This window comes from Bombina bombina, chromosome 2 (genome assembly GCF_027579735.1).
Source record: "Bombina bombina isolate aBomBom1 chromosome 2, aBomBom1.pri, whole genome shotgun sequence".
In the NCBI taxonomy this organism is placed as follows: Eukaryota; Metazoa; Chordata; class Amphibia; order Anura; family Bombinatoridae; genus Bombina; species Bombina bombina.
The window spans coordinates 71,424,686-71,443,428 of NC_069500.1; the positions used below are offsets into that span (position 1 = coordinate 71,424,686).

An 18,743-nucleotide genomic window follows, 5' to 3' on the forward strand; every position below is an offset into this window, starting at 1 on the left:
AAATATAGTGACAATTTATAATGGCATCATAGATATGATAGGACTTCCGGAGGACAAAAAAAAACCTTGCATAATAACAAGAGCTACGTGATTATTAGAATATAAAACCCAGCAGTAATAAACACACTTATAACTGTAATTTAAAATGAAACGGCAGTTGAACGACTCAGAAGAAAATAGGAGGCACGCAGAAATAGCTGGTCTCTGCATTTCATGAGCCCCCACATTATGTCAGAGGAAACGCACTCAACCCCTCGCTCCGATCTTAAGGAGACAAGGGGGCGTGGCCATCACCCAGCTCAGGAGGAAAGCCGAAAATGGCGATTCTCCGCCACAACTTAGGAAGAAGGCGGAACTCAACTGAGCTGCACATGAGAGGGGGCAGAGATGAAGTGCGTAGTCTAGTTATCTCGCGCCTCATCCTGTCATAGCCGCCATTGATGTAACTGCTCTGGCAGTCAGAAAAAACACTACACACATGGAAAAATAAAAAACCCTTAAAGTGAAAGTAAATTTTAGCCCTTTACAACACATCCAAGTATTGTATACATTCAAAATATTAAGATTGCTATATTTTTTATTTATAAATGTGTGAATTTTGACTTTTATTTTCAATTTTATTTCTACCGTTATCCTTCATGCTCCGCCCATCTTACACTTCCTATGTTTGTGTGTTGACGTATAGAGAGGTCCCACCCGCTCTGTTCGTAGGTCAAATGCGCGTTCACAATCACATTGCGCATGCGCGAATTGTAGATCTTACGTTCAATGTGCATGCGATTCTGTGATGAGCCGGTGTACAACGCGCATGCGTGAATCGCGGTGGAAACATATTACTCCATGAATGACACAGTGTATTCATTCAGTACTATGCTATTTAAGTAAAATGAGAGAAAAAAACGGGTTGAATTGTAAGTCGGAAATTATAGAGTTTATTTGCGGCGAAAATTACATTTCAAAATTTATACAAAATCATGAATGAAACTCCTAATGATTTTAAATCATCTATATGACCGAGGAGAGCGAAGCGCCTAACTTTATCTTCACTTTAAGGAAGCCCAACACTGCGTCACTCTACTAATAACAGTCCTTAGCATTTAAAGAGTGCGCTCCTTCTAGAAATAGCATCCTTGTATTTTCCCAGACTGTACAGCAGGATTGTGAGTAACAATGCACTCTTGCCATTAACCCCAATTGAAACAATATATCATAAACAGGGTATACTCTATAAAGTATTATCCCCTAGTCTCCTGGTCACCAGTGCCTGCAGCCTGTCTTAAATATGCTTCCCCAGGATATATATATATATATATATATATATATAATTTGCATACGAAGAGAGAAGCGCTCTACCAGGAACGAACAACAGCTCAGTGGCTTGTTCTATGGCGATTTACCACCCGGAAGCAGCCTCTTTTAGACCAGTGTGCTTTTCACAGAAGAAAACTTTCCTGAAGTATATCAGTCTGATCCTGCCAAGTAAGGTCAGTCCAGCCCCGAAATACCAGGCAATTCTCCTCTGAACAAGGAACATGACAACCCCAGACGATCGTTTCGGCCTCCTATGGGCCTCGTCAGTGAGGTGCAGCCACATTCCTCTAAGCACACTGGGCAAGGAGTCCACGTCTGGTTTCCCCCATCACCCATAGGGAGACTTCCCCAGGGTCATAATAATTTGCATACGAAGAGAGAAGCGCTCTACCAGGAACGAACAACAGCTCAGTGGCTTGTTCTATGGCGATTTACCACCCGGAAGCAGCCTCTTTTAGACCAGTGTGCTTTTCACAGAAGAAAACTTTCCTGAAGTATATCAGTCTGATCCTGCCAAGTAAGGTCAGTCCAGCAGATTGCTATATTTTTTATTTATAAATGTGTGAATTTTGACTTTTATTTTCAATTTTATTTCTACCGTTATCCTTCATGCTCCGCCCATCTTACACTTCCTATGTTTGTGTGTTGACGTATAGAGAGGTCCCACCCGCTCTGTTCGTAGGTCAAATGCGCGTTCACAATCACATTGCGCATGCGCGAATCGTAGATCTTACGTTCAATGTGCATGTGATTCTGTGATGAGCTGGTGTACAACGCGCATGCGTGAATCGCGGTGGAAACATAGTACTCCATGAATGACACAGTGTATTCATTCAGTACTATGCTATTTAAGTAAAATGAGAGAAAAAAACGGGTTGAATTGTAAGTCGGAAATTATAGAGTTTATTTGCGGCGAAAATTACATTTCAAAATTTATACAAAATCATGAATGAAACTCCTAATGATTTTAAATCATCTATATGACCGAGGAGAGCGAAGCGCCTAACTTTATCTTCACTTTAAGGAAGCCCAACACTGCGTCACTCTACTAATAACAGTCCTTAGCATTTAAAGAGTGCGCTCCTTCTAGAAATAGCATCCTTGTATTTTCCCAGACTGTACAGCAGGATTGTGAGTAACAATGCACTCTTGCCATTAACCCCAATTGAAACAATATATCATAAACAGGGTATACTCTATAAAGTATTATCCCCTAGTCTCCTGGTCACCAGTGCCTGCAGCCTGTCTTAAATATGCTTCCCCAGGATATATATATATATATATATATATATATATGTCCCAAGAAATGCCTAAAGACTGATGTACCCCACTCCTTCTACAATATGAAGTATGTTGCCTCAGCCGCCAGCAACATTAAAACTGGTGTGATTTGTCTATGTATTAGGAGTAAGCACTCGCGTGGGTTCTGTCACACATCACCTTAAATATTTATGTGGAGGTACATAGAAATATGTGTATATAGGCCCTTAAACCAAGTCGGTATAACTTAAATAAGGATCTCACATACTCCATGTTTACGTGTGCATAGGGATTGATGCAATGAGAGTCATAAATATGTGTCTGTATAATGAACTAAAGTATACATAAGCAAGGTACCTAAGTCAGTGGTGTTAACCTTCTAGAAAAACCTGTGGCTTTTAAAAATGCGTAAAAACCTCAAACATATTGTGGCCACTCATAAGTTAACATTAGAGTTATAAGGCAGAAAACTAAAGAAAAACAGCAGTGAGATATATCTAAGCCACCCATATGAACCAACATTATTTAGATCATATATAGTTGAAAACGTTCCATAATGAAAAGTATAGAGCCAGGCTCCTAATAATCATGAAGGTATACTTTCATAAGAGTCACAAATTGTAAATTAGGGTAGTAACTACCAAACAATCAGACTCTTCATATCCTCTAATTTGTTAATAAGATAATAGCCAGTTACCCCACACCGGTTCTTCTAAGGTGGGCAAGGTTCTGCATGCCAGCTAGTGTTATTTTGGTGAGTCTCATGATGGGTCTAATGGTCATAAAGGCCCAGGGATGTGATCGTGTAGTACTAACTCCCTGCAGAGATATGATGCCCGTACTCAGCAATTTTAAGGTATGGCCCTCCTCGAACAATGAAGTGGAGTACGGTATGGCGTCTGCGATGGTATCAGAGAGTGTGTCAGGCCATTGAGTAACTGATTTGCCATCTTCAGTAGTCACTCCCTGCACTCCAGAATCTGATTTATCCGTCAACTTAGGAAGCTGGTCTTCTTCTCTGTATTGTGGATCTGCCATCACGTCTAATGAAACCCGTCCAGGGCTAATGATCTCCTTTGGGACCCAGCGCAGTGAGTCATCCAGAGCTATTGAAGTATAGGGAAGCGTCTCTGCCGACTCTTGTTTGGGGAGTGCTGTGTAGGGCAGTGTAAGCTCCACTGAAGGTTTCAAAACCCCATGCAAGCAACTACAGATTTTTCGCAGAACGTTCCATTCTCCCGTGAATACTTCTTGGAGCTCAGAAATATGAGCATCAAGCTTTGTCTCCGCCTCCCTGAACATTGCTACGACTGCAGCCTCCATTTTGATTGCGGGTATATTTTGTTCTGGTGTGCTTATTGAATCTTGTAGGGCAAAGTGATATTAAGGTGCGACTTTGACAAAGTAAAGAAGGTGTCAAACTAAGTCCATATAGCAGTGCTATTAGAGCTGATTGCACACTTACAATTTCAGATGCGGCCTAATGGCGGTCCTGCACTTAAATTTTGAGGCGTTTCAATGTGTTGCTTAATACAGGGTGCTCACTCTCCGACTGTGTCCGTTAGCATCTTGAAGGTATAATACAACTTTGGCTGGTTGTAGGACCAAAATTATTGCTGGTATGCTTGTTATTGCTGTAATATAAAGCGACCGTTACACGGGGCTCCGTGATTACATAGCCATCATGGCCGATGTTGGCTCTGCCTCCCGAGTTTTTGGATTTTTACATAGATTTTACTGGGCAGGCAATTGAACTATAGCCCCCCCTGTTAAATACTGGATAATCTAGAATCTTTGCTAAGAACAAAGTTGATAAAAGAGGGAAAAACAGTGTATATGCAAAGACAGCTGCAATTGGCAAACAAGAACTGAACGCACAAAAAAGGTTAAGATCTCAAGTCAAATCTTAGTAAGACATCAAAGGAAACAAGCAACAGCACTTCTGTTTAAAATAACAGAGTCCTTTATTAAAAGGACAGTCAACACCAAAATTGTTTAAAAAGATAGATAACGCCTTTACTACCTATTCCCCTGCTTTGCACAGCCAACATTGATATATTAATATACTTTATAACCTTTAAACCCTTACATTTCTGCCTTTTTATAAGCCACTACAGACAGCCTCTTATCACATGCTTTTTTATTAGCTTTTCACAAGAGACTGATAATCCATGTGGGCCATATAGATAACATTGTTTTCACGCCCGTGGGTTGTGCATGACACAGCACTAATTGGCTAAAATGCAAGTCAATAGATAATAATAAATAAATAGCCATGTGATAAGGGGGCTGTCAGAAGAGGCTTAGATACAAGGTAATCACAGAGGTAAAACAGGATAATTAATATTACAGTGTTGGTTATGGAATACTGGGGATTGGGTAATAACTGGATTATCTATGTTTTTAAACAATAACAATTTTGGAGTTGACTGTCCCTTTAAGGTGCAATGTTCATGTACAACAATATTTCCTTAATCATGCATGGCAACTACTATACTTATAGCATGCTTAAGTCCTCACTGGAGCCTGAAATGTTGGTGAACATGAACATTGCACCTTAAAGGGTCATGCAACCCCAAAAATTTCTTTCATGATTCAGACAGAAAATAAAATTTTAAACAACATTCTAATTGACTTCAATTATCTAATTAGCTTCATTCTTTAAATATCCTTTGTTTAGGAAAATAGCAATGCACATGGGTAAGCCAATCACCTGAGGCATCTATGTGCAGCCACCAATCAGCAGTTGCTGAACATATTTAGATATGCTGTTCAACAAATTATATCAAGAGAATAAAGCAAATTAGATAACAGAAGCGAATTGGAAAGTTGTTTAAAATTGCATGCTATTTCTAAATCATTAAAGTGAAGGTAAAGTATGGACGTTTTCTCCAACATTGGTGTGTCCGGTCCACGGCGTCATCCATTACTTGTGGGAATATTCTCTTCCCCAACAGGAAATGGCAAAGAGCACAGCAAAAGCTGTCCATATAGCCCCTCCTCAGGCTCCGCCCCCCAGTCATTCTCTTTGCCGCTCTGAACAAGTAGCATCTCCACGGAGATGGTGAAGAGTATGTGGTGTTTAGTTGTAGTTTTTTATTCTTCTATCAAAAGTTTGTTATTTTGAAATAGTACTGGTATGTGCTATTTACTCTGAAACAGAAAGAGATGAAGAGTTCTGTTTAAAAGAGGAGTATGATTTTAGCAGCAGTAACTAAAATCAATTGCTGTTCCCACGCAGGACTGTTGAGCTGAGAGAACTTCAGTTGGGGGGAACAGTTTGCAGACTTTTCTGCTCAAGGTATGACTAGCCATTTTTCTAACAAGACTGTGTAATGCTGGAAGGCTGTCATTTTCCCTCATGGGGATCGGTAAGCCATTTTCTTAGACTCAGAAAGAATAAAGGGCTTATTATGGGCTATTAACTGGTGGACACTTTTAAGGGCTAAATCGATTTAAGTTATTGTTTAAAGTTTGAAGTGGATTTCACACTTTTTATTATTTGGGGAACGTTTTTATCGCCAGGCACTAGTTAAGACACCTTCCCAGTCAGGAAGGGCCTTTCACTTTAGTAGGCAGAGCCTCATTTTCGCGCCATTATTGCACAGTTTCTTTTGAGTGCAGTACATGCAGCTGCATGTGAGAGGGTCTGGTATCCACTGAAAACGTTCCTAGAAGGCTTGAATTGATATCGTATATCCCCCTGGAATAGGTGAAGTCGCAACAAAGGCTGTGGCTGGGACTGTAGTGGGGTTAAATTGCAAACGGCTCCGGTTTCCGCATTTTAAGGGTTAACAGCTTGAAAATTGGGGTGCAATACTTTGAATGCATTAAGACACTGTGGTGAAAATTTGGTATAGATTGGATAATTCCTTCATAGTTTTTCACATATTCAGTAATAGTGTGCCCTGTTTAACATTTAAAGAGACAGTAGCGGTTTTGTTTAAAAACGTTTTTTGTGCTTTATTAACCAGTTTAAGCCTGTTTAACATGTCTGTACCTTCAGATAGATCATGTTCTGTATGTATGGAGGCCAAGGTGGTTCCCCCTTCAAATGTATGTGATAATTGTGCCATGGCGTCCAAACAAAGTAAGGACAGTACTGTCACATTTAGTAAGGTTGCCCAGGATGATTCCTCAGATGAAGGAAGTAGGGATAGTTCTGCATCCTCTCCTTCTGTGTCTATACCAGTTATGCCCGCGCAGGCGACCCCTAGTACTTCTAGCGCGCCAATGCTTGTTACTATGCAACAATTGACGGCAGTAATGGATAACTCCATAGCTAATATTTCTCCAACATTGGTGTGTCCGGTCCACGGCGTCATCCTTACTTGTGGGAATATCTCTTCCCCAACAGGAAATGGCAAAGAGTCCCAGCAAAGCTGTCCATATAGTCCCTCCTAGGCTCCGCCCACCCCAGTCATTCTCTTTGCCGTTGCACAGGCAACATCTCCACGGAGATGGTTAAGAGTATGTGGTGTTTAGTTGTAGTTTTTTTTTTATTCTACTATCAAGAGTTTGTTATTTTAAAATAGTGCTGGTATGTACTATTTACTCTGAAACAGAAAAAGATGAAGAGTTCTGTTTGTGAGAGGAAGTTGATTTTAGCAGACAGTAACTAAAATCGTTTGCTGTTTCCACATAGGACTGTTGAGATGAAGTAACTTCAGTTGGGGGAAACAGTTAGCAGACTTTTCTGCTTAAGGTATGACTAGCCATATTTCTAACAAGACTGTGTAATTCTGGAAGGCTGTCATTTCCCCTCATGGGGACCGGTAAGCCATTTTCTTAGTCTCAAACAGAATAAAGGGCTTAATATGGGCTATAAAACTGGTAGACACTTTTATGGGCAAAATCAATTGCTTTATTTGGGCATTTTATACATGTTTATGCTTTTAATTCACACTTATAAGCTTGGGGAACGTTTTTTAACGTCGGGCACTGTGTTGGACACCTTTCCAGTCAGGAAGGGCCTTCCCAGTTATAGGCTGAGCCTCATTTTCGCGCCATTACTGCGCAGTTACTTTTGAGAGCAAGACATGCAGATGCATGTGTGAGGATCTGAAAGTAGTTGGAAAAGTTCCTAGAAGGCTTCATTTGGTATCGTATTCCCCCCTGGGTTTGGTAAAGTCGCAGCAAAGGCTGTAGCTGGGACTGTAGAGGGGTTAAAACTGTAACCGGCTCCGGTTTCTTTATTTTAAGGGTTAAAGCTCTGAAAATTGGTGTGCAATACTTTGAATGCTTTAAGACACTGTGGTGAAAATTTGGTAAATTTTGAACAATTCCCTCATACTTTTTCACATATTCAGTAATAAAGTGTGCACTGTTTTAAATTTAAAGAGACAGTAACGATTTTGTTTTAAAACGGTTTTTGTACTTTCTTGACAAGTTTAAGCCTGTTTAACATGTCTGCACCTTCAGATAAGCTATGTTCTATATGTTTGAAGATCAATGTGTGTCCCCCTTCAAAATTGTGTGATAATTGTGCCATAGCGTCCAAACAAAGTAAGGACAGTATTGCCACAGATAGTAAAGTTGCCCAAGATGATTCATCAGATGAAGGGAGTAGACATAGTTCTACATCATCTCCTTCTGTGTCTACACCAGTTTTGCCCACGCAGGAGGCCCCTAGTACTTCTAGCGCGCCAATGCTTATTACTATGCAACAATTAACGGCAGTAATGGATAACTCCATAGCAAATATTTTATCCAAAATGCCTACATATCAGAGAAAGCGTGATTGCTCTGTTTTAAACACTGTAGAGCAGGAGGGCGCTGATGATAATTGCTCTGTCATACCCTCACACCAATCTGATGGGGTCATGAGGGAGGTTTTGTCGGATGGGGAAATTTCAGATTCAGGTAAAATTTCTCAACAGGCAGAACCTGATGTTGTGACATTTAAATTTAAATTAGAGCATCTCTGCGCACTGCTTAAGAAGGTGTTATCTACTCTGGATGATTGTGACAACCTGGTCATTCCAGAAAAATTATGCAAGATGGACAAGTTCCTAGAGGTTCCGGTGCACCCTGACGCTTTTCCTATACCCAAGCGGGTGGCGGATATAGTGAATAAGGAGTGGGAGAAGCCCGGCATACCTTTTGTCCCCCCCTCCTATATTTAAGAAATTATTTCCTATGGTCGACCCCAGAAAGGACTTATGGCAGACAGTCCCTAAGGTCGAGGGGGCAGTTTCTACTTTAAACAAGCGCACTACTATTCCTATCGAGGATAATTGTGCTTTCAAAGATCCTATGGATAAAAAATTGGAGGGTTTGCTTAAAAAGATTTTTGTACAGCAAGGTTACCTCCTGCAACCCATTTCGTGCATTGTTCCTGTCACTACAGCAGCGTGGTTCTGGTTCGAGGAACTAGAAAAGTCGCTCAGTAGAGAGACTCCGTATGAGGAGGTTATGGACAGAGTTCACGCACTCAAGTTGGCTAATTCTTTTATTTTAGATGCCGCTTTGCAACTAGCTAGATTAGCAGCGAAAAATTCAGGGTTTGCAATTGTGGCGCTCAGAGCGCTTTGGCTAAAGTCTTGGTCAGCGGATGTATCTTCCAAGACAAAATTGCTTAATATCCCCTTCAAGGGTAAGACTCTCTTTGGGCCAGAATTGAAAGAGATTATTTCAGACATCACTGGGGGAAAGGGCCTTGCCCTCCCACAAGATAGGCCTTTCAAAGCCAAGAATAAGTCTAATTTTCGTTCCTTTCGCAATTTCAGGAACGGACAGGCCTCTAACTCTGCATCCTCTAAACAAGAGGGTAATGCTTCTCAAACCAAACCAGCCTGGAAACCGATGCAAGGCTGGAACAAGGGTAAGCAGGCCAAGAAGCCTGCTGCTGCTAACAAAACAGCATGAAGGAGTAGCCCCCGATCCGGGACCGGATCTAGTAGGGGGCAGACTCTCTCTCTTTGCTCAGGCTTGGGCAAGAGATGTTCAGGATCCCTGGACACTAGAAATAGTTTCTCAGGGTTATCTTCTGGAATTCAAGGAACTACCCCCAAGGGGAAGGTTCCACATGTCTCACTTATCCTCAAACCAAATAAAGAGACAGGCATTCTTACATTGTGTAGAAGACCTGTTAAAGATGGGAGTGATACACCCAGTTCCAACGGCGGAACAAGGAATGGGATTTTACTCAAATCTGTTTGTAGTTCCCAAAAAAGAGGGAACTTTCAGACCAATTCTGGATTTAAAGATCCTAAACAAATTTCTCAGAGTACCATCGTTCAAAATGGAAACCATTCGAACGATTCTACCCACAATCCAGGAAGGTCAATTTATGACTACCGTGGATCTAAAGGATGCGTATCTACATATTCCTATCCACAAAGAACATCATCAGTTCCTAAGGTTCGCCTTTCTGGACAAACATTACCAGTTTGTGGCCCTCCCATTCGGGTTAGCCACTGCTCCAAGGATTTTCACAAAGGTACTCGGATCCCTTCTAGCGGTTCTAAGACCAAGGGGCATTGCAGTAGTACCGTACTTGGACGACATTCTAATACAAGCGTCGTCTCTTTCAAAGGCAAAGGCTCACACAGACATCGTTCTGGCCTTTCTCAGATCTCACGGATGGAAGGTGAACATAGAAAAAAGTTCCCTGTCTCCGTCGACAAGAGTTCCCTTCTTGGGAACAATAATAGATTCTTTAGAAATGAGGATTTTCCTGACAGAAGTCAGAAAGTCAAAACTTCTAAATGCTTGTCAAGTTCTTCATTCTATTCCTCGTCCTTCCGTAGCTCAGTGCATGGAAGTAGTAGGGTTGATGGTTGCAGCAATAGACATAGTTCCTTTTGCGCGAATTCATCTAAGACCATTACAACTGTGCATGCTGAAACAGTGGAATGGGGACTATACAGACTTGTCTCCAGTGATTCAAGTAGATCAGAAGACCAGAGACTCACTCCATTGGTGGCTAACCCTGGACCACCTGTCCCAGGGAATGAGCTTCCGCAGACCAGAGTGGGTCATCGTCACGACCGACGCCAGTCTAGTGGGCTGGGGCGCGGTCTAGGAATCCCTGAAAGCTAAGGGACTATGGTCTCGGGAAGAGTCTCTTCTCCCGATAAACATTCTGGAACTGAGAGCGATATTCAATGCTCTCAGGGCTTGGCCTCAACTAGCAAAGGCCAGATTCATAAGATTCCAATCAGACAACATGACGACTGTTGCTTATATCAATCATCAGGGGGGAACAAGGAGTTCCCTGGCGATGAAAGAAGTGACCAAAATAATAAAATGGGCGGAGGATCACTCCTGCCACCTATCTGCGATCCACATCCCAGGTGTGGAAAACTGGGAGGCGGATTATCTGAGTCGTCAGACATTCCATCCGGGGGAGTGGGAACTCCACCCGGAGATCTTTGCCCAGTTGACTCAATTATGGGGCATTCCAGATAAGGATCTGATGGCGTCTCGTCAGAACTTCAAGGTTCCTTGCTACGGGTCCAGATCCAGGGATCCCAAGGCGACTCTAGTGGATGCACTAGTAGCGCCTTGGACCTTCAACCTAGCTTATGTGTTTCCACCGTTTCCTCTCATTCCCAGGCTGGTAGCCAGGATCAAGCAGGAGAGGGCCTCGGTGATCTTGATAGCTCCTGCGTGGCCACGCAGGACTTGGTATGCAGACCTGGTGAATATGTCATCGGTTCCACCATGGAAGCTACCTTTGGGACAGGATCTTCTTGTACAGGGTCCATTCGAACATCCAAATCTGGTCTCCCTCCAGCTGACGGCTTGGAAATTGAACGCTTGATTCTATCAAAGCGTGGGTTTTCAGATTCTGTGATAGATACTCTAGTTCAAGCCAGAAAACCGGTAACTAGAAAAATTTACCATAAAATATGGAAAAGATATATCTGCTGGTGTGAATCCAAGGGATTCTTATGGAATAAGATAAAAATCCCTAAGATCCTTTCCTTTCTACAAGAGGGTTTGGATAAAGGATTATCAGTGAGTTCTCTAAAGGGACAGATTTCTGCTTTATCTGTCTTATTACACAAACGACTGGCAGCTGTGCCAGATGTTCAAGCATTTGTTCAGGCTCTGGTTAGGGTCAAGCCTGTTTACAGACCTTTGACTCCTCCCTGGAGTTTAAATCTAGTTCTTTCAGTTCTTCAAGGGGTTCCGTTTGAACCTCTACATTCCATAGATATTAAGTTGTTATCTTGGAAAGTTTTGTTTTTGGTTGCTATTTCTTCTGCTAGAAGAGTTTCTGAGTTATCTGCTCTGCAGTGTTCTCCGCCCTATCTGGTGTTCCATGCAGATAAGGTTGTTTTGCGTACTAAGCCTGGTTTTCTTCCAAAGGTTGTTTCTAACAAAAATATTAACCAGGAGATAGTTGTACCTTCTTTGTGTCCGAATCCAGTTTCAAAGAAGGAACGTTTGTTACACAATTTAGATGTAGTCCGTGCTCTAAAATTCTATTTAGAAGCTACAAAAGAGTTCAGACAAACTTCTTCTCTGTTTGTCGTCTATTCTGGTAAAAGGAGAGGTCAAAAAGCGACTTCTACCTCTCTTTCCTTTTGGCTTAAAAGCATCATCCGATTGGCTTACGAGACTGCCGGACGGCAGCCTCCTGAAAGAATCACAGCTCACTCCACTAGGGCTGTGGCTTCCACATGGGCCTTCAAGAACGAGGCTTCTGTTGTTCAGATATGTAAGGCAGCGACTTGGTCTTCACTGCACACTTTTGCCAAATTTTAAAAATTTGATACTTTTGCTTCTTCAGAGGCTATTTTTGGGAGAAAGGTTTTGCAAGCCGTGGTGCCTTCTGTTTAGGTAACCTGATTTGCTCCCTCCCTTCATCCGTGTCCTAAAGCTTTGGTATTGGTTCCCACAAGTAAGGATGACGCCGTGGACCGGACACACCAATGTTGGAGAAAACAGAATTTATGCTTACTTGATAAATTACTTTCTCCAACGGTGTGTCCGGTCCACGGCCCGCCCTGGTTTTTTAATCAGGTTTGATGAATTATTTTCTCTAACTACAGTCACCACGGCACCCTATAGTTTCTCCTGTTTTTTTCCTCCTGTCCGTCGGTCGAATGACTGGGGTGGGCGGAGCCTAGGAGGGACTATATGGACAGCTTTGCTGGGACTCTTTGCCATTTCCTGTTGGGGAAGAGATATTCCCACAAGTAAGGATGACGCCGTGGACCGGACATACCGTTGGAGAAAGTAATTTATCAGGTAAGCATAAATTCTGTTTTTATCCAAAATGCCAGCATTTCAGAGAAAGCGCGATTGCTCAGTTTTAAACACTGTAGAGCAGGAGTGCGCTGATGATAATTTATCTGTCATACCCTCACACCAGTCTGAAGTGGCAGTGAGGGAGGGTTTGTCAGATGGAGAAATTTCTGATACAGGAAGAATTTCTCAGCAGGCAGAACCTGATGTTGTGACATTTAAATTTAAATTAGAGCATCTCCGCGCATTACTTAAGGAGGTGCTATCTACTCTGGATGATTGTGACAATCTGGTCATCCCAGAAAAATTGTGCAAGATGGACAAGTTCCTAGAGGTCCCGGTGCACCCTGATGCCTTTCCGATACCAAAAAGGGTGGCGGACATAGTGAATAAGGAGTGGGAGAAGCCAGGAATACCTTTTTGTCCCTCCTCCTATATTTAAGAAATTGTTCCCCATGGTCGACCCCAGGAAGGACACATGGCAAACAGTCCCTAAGGTCGAGGGGGCGGTTTCTACACTAGCCAAACGCACAACCATTCCCATTGAGGACAATTGTGCTTTCAAAGATCCTATGGATAAAAAATTGGAGGGTTTGCTTAAAAAGATTTTTGTACAGCAAGGTTACCTCCTTCAACCTATTTCGTGCATTATTCCTGTCACTACAGCGGCGTGGTTCTGGTTCGAGGAACTGGAAAAGTCGCTCAGTAGGGAGACTCCATATGAGGAGGTCATGGACAGAATTCACGCACTTAAGTTAGCTAATTCCTTTATTTTAGACGCCGCTTTGCAGTTAGCGAGATTAGCGGCGAAAAATTCAGGGTTTGCAATTGTGGCGCGTAGAGTGCTCTGGCTAAAGTCTTGGTCGGCGGATGTATCTTCCAAAACAAAATTGCTTAATATCCCTTTCAAGGGTAAGACCCTTTTTGGGCCAGAATTGAAAGAAATTATTTCAGACATCACTGGGGGAAAGGGCCATGCCCTCCCACAAGATAGGCCTTTCAAGGCTAAGAATAAGTCCAATTTTCGTTCCTTTCGCAATTTCAGGAACGGACCGGCTTCCAACTCTGCAGCCTCTAGACAAGAGGGTAACGCTTCCCAGACTAAACCAGCTTGGAAACCAGTGCAAGGCTGGAACAAGGGTAAACAGGCCAAGAAGCCTGCTGCTGCTACCAAAACAGCATGAAGGGGTAGCCCCCGATCCGGGACCGGATCTAGTAGGGGGCAGACTCTCTCTCTCTTTGCTCAGGCTTGGGCAAGAGATGTTCAGGATCCCTGGGCACTAGAAATAGTCTCTCAGGGTTATCTTCTAGAATTCAAGGAACTCCCCCCAAGGGGAAGGTTCCACATGTCTCACTTATCTTCAAACGAAATAAAGAGACAGGCATTCTTACATTGTGTAGAAGACCTGTTAAAGATGGGAGTGATACACACAGTTCCAACTGTGGAACAAGGTCAGGGGTTTTACTCAAATCTGTTTGTAGTTCCCAAAAAAGAGGGAACTTTCAGACCAATTCTGGATTTAAAAATTCTAAACAAATTTCTCAGAGTTCCATCGTTCAAAATGGAACCATTCGAACAATTTTACCTACAATCCGGGAGGGTCAATATATGACTACCGTGGATTTAAAGGATGCGTATCTACATATTCCTATCCACAAAGATCATCATCAGTTCCTAAGGTTCGCCTTTCTGGACAAACATTATCAGTTCGTGGCTCTACCATTCGGACTAGCCACTGCTCCCAGAATTTTCACAAAGGTGCTCGGGTCCTTTCTAGCGGTTCTAAGACCAAGGGGCATTGCTGTGGCACCCTATCTGGACGACATTCTAATTCAAGTGTCGTCTCTTTCCAAGGCAAAGGCTCATACAGACATTGTTCTAGCCTTTCTCAGATCTCACGGGTGGAAGGTGAACGTAGAAAAGAGTTCCCTGTCTCCGTCGACAAGAGTTCCCTTTTTGGGAACAATAATAGATTCTTTAGAAATGAAGATCTTCTTGACAGAAGTCAGAAAGTCAAAGCTTCTAAACGCTTGTCAAGTTCTTCACTCTATTCTGCAGCCTTCCATAGCTCAGTGCATGGAAGTAGTAGGGTTGATGGTTGCAGCAATGGACATAGTTCCTTTTGCTCGAATTCATCTAAGACCATTACAACTGTGCATGCTCAAGCAGTGGAATGGGGACTATACAGACTTGTCTCCAAAGATTCAAGTAGACCAGATGACCAGAGACTCACTCCGTTGGTGGTTGTCCCAGGATCACCTGTCTCAGGGAATGAGTTTCCGCAGACCAGAGTGGATCATTGTCACGACCGACGCCAGTCTATTAGGCTGGGGCACGGTCTGGGATTCCCTGAAAGCTCAGGGTTTATGGTCTCGGGAAGAGTATCTTCTCCCGATCAACATCCTGGAACTGAGAGCGATATTCAATGCTCTCCGGGCTTGGCCTCAACTAGCGAAGGCCGGATTCATAAGATTCCAGTCAGACAACATGACGACTGTAGCTTACATCAACCATCAGGGGGGAACAAGGAGTTCCTTGACGATGAGAGAGGTATCCAAAATCATCAAATGGGCGGAGGATCACTCCTGCCACCTATCTGCAATCCACATCCCAGGAGTAGACAACTGGGAGGCGGATTATCTGAGTCGTCAGACTTTCCATCCGGGGGAGTGGGAACTCCACCCGGAGGTGTTTGCCCAGTTGACTCAATTATGGGGCATTCCAGACATGGATCTGATGGCGTCCCGTCAGAACTTCAAGGTTCCTTGCTACGGGTCCAGATCCAGGGATCCCAAGGCGACTCTAGTGGATGCATTAGTGGCGCCTTGGTCGTTCAACCTAGCTTATGCGTTTCCACCGTTCCCTCTCCTTCCCAGGCTTGTAGCCAGGATCAAACAGGAGCCTCAGTGATTCTGATAGCTCCTGCGTGGCCGCGCAGGACTTGGTATGCAGACCTGGTGAATATGTCATCGGCTCCACCATGGAAGCTACCTTTGAGACAGGATCTTCTAGTACATGGTCCATTCGAACATCCAAATCTAGTTTCTCTGCAGCTGACTGCTTGGAAATTGAACGTTTGATTTTATCCAAGCGTGGGTTTTCAGATTCAGTGATAGATATTCTGGTCCAAGCCAGAAAACCTGTGACTAGAAAGATTTACCATAAAATATGGAAAAGATATATCTGTTGGTGTGAATCCAAGGGATTCTCCTGGAGTAAGATTAAAATTCCTAAGATCCTCTCCTTTCTCCAAGAAGGTCTGGATAAGGGATTGTCAGCGAGTTCTCTAAAAGGACAGATTTCTGCTTTATCTGTCTTGTTACACAAACGACTGGTAGCTGTGCCAGATGTACAAGCTTTTGTACAGGCTTTGGTCAGAATCAAGCCTGTTTACAGACCCTTGACTCCTCCTTGGAGTCTAAATTTAGTTCTTTCAGTTCTTCAAGGGGTTCCGTTTGAACCCTTACATTCCGTAGATATCAAGTTACTATCTTGGAAAGTTCTGTTTTTGGTTGCTATTTCTTCTGCAAGAATAGTTTCGGAATTATCTGCTTTGCAGTGTAATACACCCTATCTGGTGTTCCATTCAGATAAGGTCGTTTTGCGTACTAAGCCTGGTTTTCTTCCGAAGGTTGTTTCCAACAGGAATATTAACCAGGAAATAGTTGTTCCTTCTCTGTGTCCGAATCCAGTTTCAAAGAAGGAACGTTTGTTACACAATTTAGATGTAGTTCGTGCTTTAAAGTTCTATTTAGAAGCAACAAAGGATTTTAGACAAACCTCATCTTTGTTTGTCGTAAGAGGAGAGGACAAAAAGCTACGGCTACCTCTCTTTCTGGCTGAAAATTATTATCCGATTGGCTTATGAGACTGCCGGACGGCAGCCTCCTGAACGAGTCACAGCTCACTCCACTAGGGCTGTGGCTTCCACATGGGCCTTCAAGAACGAGGCTTCTGTTGATCAGATATGTAAGGCAGCGACTTGGTCTTCTCTGCACACTTTTGCCAAATTTTACAAATTTGATACTTTTGCTTCTTCGGAGGCTATTTTTGGGAGAAAGGTTTTGCAAGCCGTGGTGCCTTCTGTTTAGGTAACCTGATTTGCTCCCTCCCTTCATCCGTGTCCTAAAGCTTTGGTACTGGTTCCCACAAGTAAGGATGACGCCGTGGACCGGACACACCAATGTTGGAGAAAACAGAATTTATGCTTACCTGATAAATTACTTTCTCCAACGGTGTGTCCGGTCCACGGCCCGCCCTGGTTTTTTAATCAGGTTTGAAAAATTTCTTTCTCTATATACTACAGTCACCACGGCACCCTATAGTTTCTCCTTTTTTCTCCTAACCGTCGATCGAATGACTGGGGGGCGGAGCCTGAGGAGGGGCTATATGGACAGCTTTTGCTGTGCTCTTTGCCATTTCCTGTTGGGGAAGAGAATATTCCCACAAGTAATGGATGACGCCGTGGACCGGACACACTGTTGGAGAAAGTAATTTATCAGGTAAGCATAAATTCTGTTTTTTCAGCATAATTATATTACCTATATCCTAAATAGTGTCATCGCTAACTTTTTTTCCAGCATTTCAATATGTATTTTTTTTATTACAAACTATTTATATTTACTTACTGTGCCGGTATTTTCTCCTCCCACCATCCATTTCCTGGTTTTTGACACTCTTACGTATAGAGCGGTCCCACCCGATCTATACGTATCTCAAAAGAGCGTTCTCGTGTACCTAACTAATTGCTCATGCGCACATTTTGCCGACGATTACCTATGCGCATGCGTTACTCTAATCGTTTGTAATGAAGAAGAAATAGCAGCGCTAAACGGGAGAGAGCTTCTCTAATAAGGGAGGAATTAATGGCAACGCATGCGCAAATCGTCAAGTAAAGCAATGACGGCCACGTAACGGCCATGTTTTCAATTGGCTTTTTCAAGAACGTGACCGGCAAGGAAAAAAAACAACAAAAAAACGGGTTGTTTTGAAAGCGCTGAAAATTAAATGCAAAAACAGAGATAAGTGAGTTTATATGCTAAATTAAAAAAAATGATGAATGAAACTAGCATTAATTTTGGGATTATTTTAACATGTACTCATACAATAGAGCTAACTTTACCTTCACTTTAAAGAAAAAAAATCTAGGTTTCATGTCCCTTTTATAAAATACTTTTTTGTTGTTTTAAACAGTTTTTAATAACCTCTTGAGAGCACATACCCAGGGTTTAGAGACAAGTTACATTTGCAATAAATAAATGAAAGCATTTATAGGAAAGAAATGTATTTATTGTTTTTATTTGTTTGTTAAATACAGGTACATGAAAAATCGCCTTACGTATGAACAAATTAATAACGTCATTGAAGAAATTAACAAAGCAGTTGTTGGAAAGTACAAAATCCTGCACCAGCCAATGAAATCTTTAGGCAACCCTGCTAAAAAGCAGCTGTGTCGATTTAGAGAGGAGGAAACAAAAGAGACTAAAGGTGTGTGACTATTCATATAAATTGTTTTTTTTTTTTTTTTTTGAAGATTAAAATAAATTAAAAATAATAGAAAACTGGGTACTGCGTACGGCCTTCTAATTGCCAAAAAACAATGGCAAAGCCATATATGTCTGCTATTTCTGAACAAAGGGGATCCAAGAGAAGCCTTTACAACAATTTGTGCCATGATTGCACAAGCTGTTTGTAAATAATTTCAGTGAGAAACCTAAAGTTTTTGAAATAGTTAAAGATTTTTTTTTTTCTAATTTGATCTCATTTGGAGGTGAAATGGTGGCATGAAATATACCAAAATGGGCCTAGATCAATACTTTGGGTTGTATACTAAAAATAAATAAATGTGGTTTTGATAGGTAAATAAAAAAAGGCTCTTTTTCTGTTTAAATGTAGTGATGGCAAAAATGCTCTGGTCTTTTGGGGAAGTTTTAGTCTGAAATGCCCGGTGGTTAAGGGGAAACAATCTTAC

At 42.3% G+C, this 18,743-nt stretch overlaps 1 protein-coding gene across 1 annotated transcript in view; it reads left to right on the plus strand.

The window, feature by feature from the left end:
* The window catches only part of SKA1 (spindle and kinetochore associated complex subunit 1), a 49,002-nt gene that overhangs the window by 27,182 nt on the left and 3,077 nt on the right, over positions 1 to 18,743 (plus strand). Inside the window, exon 6 of the mRNA XM_053700404.1 lies at positions 18,090 to 18,259. Coding sequence (XP_053556379.1) covers positions 18,090 to 18,259 — 170 coding nt within the window. The remainder of the gene's footprint in view (positions 1 to 18,089; positions 18,260 to 18,743) is intronic.